Consider the following 6,000-nt stretch of genomic DNA (forward strand, 5'->3'; position numbering starts at 1 on the left):
GGAGGAAGAAGAAGGATTTCACCAAGCATGAGAGAAAATGCTGGAAAGTTTGATCAAAAAGTCACTGTAATAAGGTCACTGCGATCTGATGGGGAATGTATTAGTTTTTTCAGATAGTTGGTCATGAACAAATTGAAGTCGTGATTGATGGTGATGTAGAAGTTCAAGAAGCATGTAAGTTATGAGAAAAAAAATTATATTTGTACCAAATTCCCTGACAATTCACTTTCACTCCACACACTGTAGATGTCAACGGTGTGGTAGCAGGGGATCAAGTCATTATATTACCATATGACTGTGTTTTACGCAAATCCATCAAGTAGATGATGGGATATTTTGACTGTTTTGACCTTTTACTTGTGTGTGACTGAGAGCACTTATAGAAAAATGATCCAAAATAAATTGGCAAAATTCATCCTTTGGAGAACATAAATCTTTTTAGAAAATGTCATGGCAATCAGTGGGCTTTGGATTAAAAGCACTGATCCATTGACAATTGCTGCGAGGAGGCGAGTTAGTGCTGGAACCATCCCAGATGAGTCACCTGGGTGAGGGTGTCTGATGTTGAAAGACCAGAAACGCCTACTGACCACAGGGACTTAGGATGTGTCCCAATGCATCTACAAGACGTGTCTCAAACACAAGGCTTATCATGACATAGTTGTTGAGATGTTTCGCTACAAAGAACAACATCAACATCTCCATCCGTTGAAGCATGCGGAACTGAAGGAGAAGAGTGAACATGTATCCCTCTGATAAACTGAACTATGGTGGAAACACTTGTAAACAGCTGTACTGCATTACAGCAGACCCTCTGTGTCAAGAAACCTCTTTATTAACTGGAGCCAGGCCACCGTGTACAGTCACGAAAACACAATCGAGGATGCTGCTGATCTCAAGTTGTTCTGGCAACATATCCTGAGCAGTACAATGTCTTTGATTTGGCTGAGCATTTTGAAATTATATAACAATGTTCCACTTAGAAGTCAAGTATCATCCAGAGTTTATCAAATGTTGAAATTTACCAGCTTTTTATTGCTTGGATTAACTGAGTCATCATCATCATCATCATCATCACCATCATCCATAATGGACAGTGTATTGAGAGGTAGACCTACTTTTCTCGAGACTACACTGACCTCTAGTGGATTATACGAGTAGCACAAGTGTCCATCTATTATACTGTATACTGCCCTGGTATTATATTTTATAATACGGTATATATTTATTGTCTGTGTAAAACTATTTTTGTGTGAAATGCATCATCTTTCCTGAAGAGACCTATCTATCTATGAACAGTCTCAGTGGATATCTACTTGGTGCAGATCTGCGCTGGGACCAGCTGCTGCTGAAAAATCTTTACCCTGCGGAAATTCCGCGTTCAACGCCGACAGAACACATCCCCGCCCAGACTGACTACTGGCAACACATCTCCTCAGGTAGCGTGAAGTCAATCTTTTGAACAAAGCGTTTAATAGGGTCTTTAAAAAAACAGAGCTGCTCCCATGGAAGAAATCACTGAGCAGAAGAACTTTTCTGAACTTATTAGTCAGATATTACAAGACGCGCCAGATGCCAGAAAACATCTCGTTGATAACCACAGCAACCTCCACCGAGTGGCAGATTACTGTGAAAACAATTACCTCCAGGTGAGTAATGCTCATAAAACATATCCCAAACCACACTGTATAACCTTCTGATGTTGTTATAGAGCTTTATGACTCTCTGAAGCGTGTTTACTGTGTTCAACCTGCCTTGTGTTTATTCTTTCTTTCATTGTGAGGCTGAGGATCCATCCAAGGCTCTGGATGAGGCCAAGGCTTTGGCCACTCAGGCTCTGGCCAGTGTCACCTACCAGATCAACAGCCTGGCCAGCACGGTGCTGAGGCTGCTGGACTCTCAGGCCACGCAGGTTAAAGTCATTGAGTCCTCTGTCAACATGCTGGCACTGGTGAGGAACAGCTTTCATCTAAAACACACCTGAGCTCTGCACAACAGTGACCCACACTAAACTAACAGACCCACAAATATGAATCAAGTGTTGTAGTGATCCTTTAACTTTTACACTAGCGTCATCATCATCAGCTCATAGTTTTACTTTGTTCAATTCATGTTGTTTATGATCACTTGAAAGAACTTATCACATTCCCATCAACCACAGCTGCATTTTTTGCTTAGTACTATTTATTCTGTGAACACAACTAAGACAATGAACATGATAAACACTGCATCTGATTAACACTGATGATAAACCATGTTTGTAGCCTATTACTTCAGTAACTTCAACACTGGATCACAGTGACCCCATTACAATCATTTTTTAGTGAAACGTAACATTTTCTCTCATGTTTTGACTTTTTTCTTCTTTTTAAAGTGAAACTCGTCTCCTTTTTCTTCCTCCACTATGTCACATTGTAACCTTTATTAGTCCATGGAAGGCTGAACATTTGTTTTTGTTGGACTAAGTGGCTAAACAATGGACAGATCTGTGTATTTTGTGTGTTTTATTTCCGAAGAAGGACTTGACATGTTTAAAACTAATTGCATGATATTGCATAACTGCATGGCATGTAATTCATTGAATGCAAGTCAAATGGAAATAGCCAGAGGCGTGCTTTACTGCATTTTTTCACATGCATGAACTGCACACCATCCCTTTAATCTGTGGTCAGTTTTATTGCTTTTCTCCATGCAGGCTGCTTATTCAGTGCGGTACCTTTCGATGTCATGGGAAATGAGTGATGTGAAAGTCTTGTGTATGTGTTATGTGTCAAACCTCCACACCAGGCCGCAGCGATCCACCATGAGAAGGTAGCAAGGAGAGAGATTGGTGTTTTCACAACTCCCAAGGACAGAACCCGCTCCAAGCTCATGACCCCGCCGCCGTCAGGCAAAGAGCCAGAGAGAGGCTACGCCAGAGTGCCAATATCATACTCCATCTTGGACTCCGTCGGACACTGTTTTCAGGTAGTGAACTGAAAAAAGAGATTGATCACAGCACACATCCACACATCTTTGATCAATTCCCATTACATTAACCCGTACATCACACACCACTCCCCACCTTCAGCGGTGCAGCACCCGTGTTATTCCCTGTGTGATATACAGCATTGGCTGACTGTGAAGCAGAAATGTGCTATAACATCCTTTTCTCACCTTTATCCGTCTTCTACCCACAGGTCACAGAGCCACAGGCGCAGCCCAGGAAGAGAGCAGACAGCATACAGAGCACTGCAGACTTCTCTGTGTATGTAGATACAGTCCAGTTAGATAAGAGGACCAGTGTCTGTCTTATGTTCATATGATTTTAATGAATATACTAAGACTACACACATTGGTTGTTCATCTTAAACAGCGAAACATCCTGGATCTGTCCACATTGAACAAAACCAGTGCAGAACCAGGCTAGTGGTGTGTCGAAATGTTTTACTAAGCTACTGTAACAATCTCCTTTTAATCAGTCACCAGACCATGGTTTTCATATGTTATTGTTACATTCCTTAAATATATCTCAACCAAGCTAAGTACTGCTCGCATAAACACAGCACTTGCTGTCCATTAGAAGACTTTACTTGGGTGTAGGATGAATACCTATAGGAAGAGCTTGTGGGCATGGGAATAGGACAATTAGGCTGTTGTCTATCTTGGGGGAGAGTCAGATATTAAGTTTATTAGCATGAAGAATATTAGCATCAAGATTAGACACGGTAAACATAGCTGTATCCAAAACTCTGAACGTGAATAATTCAAACACTTATTTAGCCTGTACCAAAACCAAAGGGCACAAACTCTGCATTTAAGTGGTTGCATGCTTGACTATTGTCTTATACAATTTGTGAGAAAATGGCAAAAACTCCTGACCAAAAAGTAGTCCAGACACGTGAGCTCATTTAAATTGTGATTTTTATACTTTGGTTTGGTTGAATGTTTTGGGGTTTTGGTTTAAACCAGTGAGATAATCTGTTGTTTACTAACATTTACAGTGTAAGTAGTTGGTTTTCTAATTGTTAGCTAGCAGCAAGCCAACTGCCCCCCTTCAGTCAAGTCAACTGGACTTAGTTTTTGTTTTGAAGACGTTTCACCCCTTATCCAAATGGCTTCATCAGTTTGTGTAGACTAGACTGGCTAGTCTGGTTAACCTCGAGACAAAAACTAAGTCCAGTTGACTTGATTGAAGAGACGCCTTCTGACCAACTGCCCCCCTCGTTTCCCATCACAGCAGCTAAAGGTCTTCTCTGTTCTGTCTGCAGATCCAGTCTTGGCATCGCGGTGCCTCCACCATCGGTCCCCCCCCTGCAGACTGCCACCAGCGACAGCCTCCCTCCCCCTCCCCCTCCTGCTGCTCCGGCCCTGGACCCCGGTGTGCCTGCCCCTCCACCACCACCTCCTCCTCCTCCTCCCTCCATGGACACTGGCCTCCCCCCTCCACCCTCCATGACCTCGCCCACATGTCTCCCTCCACCTCCACCTCCATCTATGCCAGGAGCTGGTTCTCTTTCTCCTCCTCCTCCTCCTCCTCCTCCTCCCCCACCAGCATCAGGAGGAGCTGTGCCCCCTCCTCCTCCTCCTCCTCCCCTTCACCCTGGCACCTCTGGTGTTGTGCCACCGCCTCCTCCACCTCCTCCGCCTCCCCCTCCCCTACATTAAAGGACTATACAGTTCACTCTTTGGGGTTTTATTCTAAGCTCGGGTGCAGCAGGTAGCAGTGTGGGCAGACATGCAGGGTGTTCTGGTGCAGAAAACATGTTCAGCGTGTGAAATATTTGGGCCAGTTTCAGATCAACACTGAGCATAAATAGAAGCTTGAAACCGTGTGTGTAGTGGTTTAACCAAGAGCTGTTTCATCTGTGTTGAATGATTTTTTTTTACTCAGGGACAGAAAACCCCTTAAGTGAGACATTCTGAGTGTTGCTCAGCTGAACATGTTTCGACAACACGGTGCCTGCATTCCTAAGAAACAAGCTGAAACAAAGATTCTTGCATTTCCCTGTTAGCCTCTTGTCTCCTGTAAAGTGTTTACCATCCTTTAGTATGTCCTTAAGTTCTCACAATGATTCTAAATATTCTATAAGACTCACTTTACTTTACCTTACACTCATTCTTCTGTGTTGCTGATGTTTACGTCAGGGGCTGTAACCCCACTGAGTTCTGCTACTTTAATCAGGTCACTGAGGCTATAAAATGTCTGTTCAACACTCTACTACTCTACTAAACCTTCACTACATCTTAAAGGTAAACTTTATTTTCATTGCAGAAAATATCAGATCAGTCAGGACCAGTTTATTTAAACTTGTTAAGTATTTTCTTGGCTGTGCAGTAAGGCCGGAAACAGAGTTTGATCTGATTTCAAGTCCATGATCTTACATGTAGCTACATCTTAAACTTTGAACTGTAGTGTTATGTTGAGTTGATGTTCTGTGTGAGTAAAAATAAAAGCTATGGTGATGAAACCTATGGTGCTGTGTCGTTCAACACAAACAGTAATTATGTCTGCCTTACAGACATTATGTGTCATGTCACGCAAGGATATGAGCAGGCAAAGAGCGACCTTTGACTTTTCCGCAGGTAAATGTGTTGCAAAACTGAACATGGAATTTGCCAGACGAACAATAAAAGAGCCACAATCCTCAGATGCAATATCAGATATTTTGAATAACAAATCTTGTTCCGTAGTAGTAGTAGTAGTAGTTTCTTTTAAAATTTTCTCCAGTCCTGAAAAGCTGATTAAAAAGACACCCAAAAACCTGCCATGATTCTTAACTGTTCTATGACTGAATATTTCCTCTAATCTCAAAATGTCATGATACATTTCACTTTCACTTACTGTATAACTCACTGAATGCTTGCTTTGTTTATTTAGGGTAGTTTTTGAGTATTTGAGCAAAGAGATGCAGCTAAATTAAACATATTAAAGCTATGCCCTGAGTCATAATATCTCTGTTTCTGCAAACACCATCTGTGTGCATTAGATGGTGCGAGAGGACTTGCAGGACAAGGAAG

At 42.2% G+C, this 6,000-nt stretch overlaps 1 protein-coding gene across 2 annotated transcripts; it reads left to right on the forward strand.

The window, feature by feature from the left end:
• The first annotated feature begins 1,414 nt into the window (after nucleotides 1-1,414).
• On the forward strand, nucleotides 1,415-5,629 carry abi3b (ABI family, member 3b). 2 transcript variants are annotated; one of them, XM_085761204.1, is made up of 5 exons: nucleotides 1,415-1,649; nucleotides 1,784-1,951; nucleotides 2,788-2,967; nucleotides 3,180-3,247; nucleotides 4,251-5,629. In XM_085761204.1, the coding sequence occupies exons 1-5, from the start codon at nucleotides 1,506-1,508 to the stop codon at nucleotides 4,645-4,647; spliced, it is 957 nt and encodes a 318-aa protein (XP_085617330.1). In that variant the 5' UTR covers nucleotides 1,415-1,505; the 3' UTR covers nucleotides 4,648-5,629. The 2 variants fall into 2 exon arrangements, with proteins under 2 accessions (XP_085617330.1, XP_085617331.1); XM_085761205.1 differs by having other exon boundaries at nucleotides 1,428-1,649; nucleotides 2,788-2,970; nucleotides 3,189-3,247; nucleotides 4,251-4,647.
• Nucleotides 5,630-6,000: the final 371 nt, after the last annotated feature.

Source organism: Trachurus japonicus, chromosome 19 (assembly GCF_045865225.1).
Source record: "Trachurus japonicus isolate A0001 chromosome 19, Traja_1.0".
In the NCBI taxonomy this organism is placed as follows: Eukaryota; Metazoa; Chordata; class Actinopteri; order Carangiformes; family Carangidae; genus Trachurus; species Trachurus japonicus.

Bases quoted from the DNA above. Each gene is read 5' to 3' on its own strand.
- abi3b (XM_085761204.1), top strand. From the start codon at position 1,506: ATGGAAGAAATCACTGAGCAGAAGAACTTTTCTGAACTTATTAGTCAG. The intron at 1,952-2,787 runs GTGAGGAACAGC...CCTCCACACCAG, and splicing joins CTGTCAACATGCTGGCACTG to GCCGCAGCGATCCACCATGA. The intron at 3,248-4,250 runs GTATGTAGATAC...TTCTGTCTGCAG, and splicing joins AGCACTGCAGACTTCTCTGT to ATCCAGTCTTGGCATCGCGG.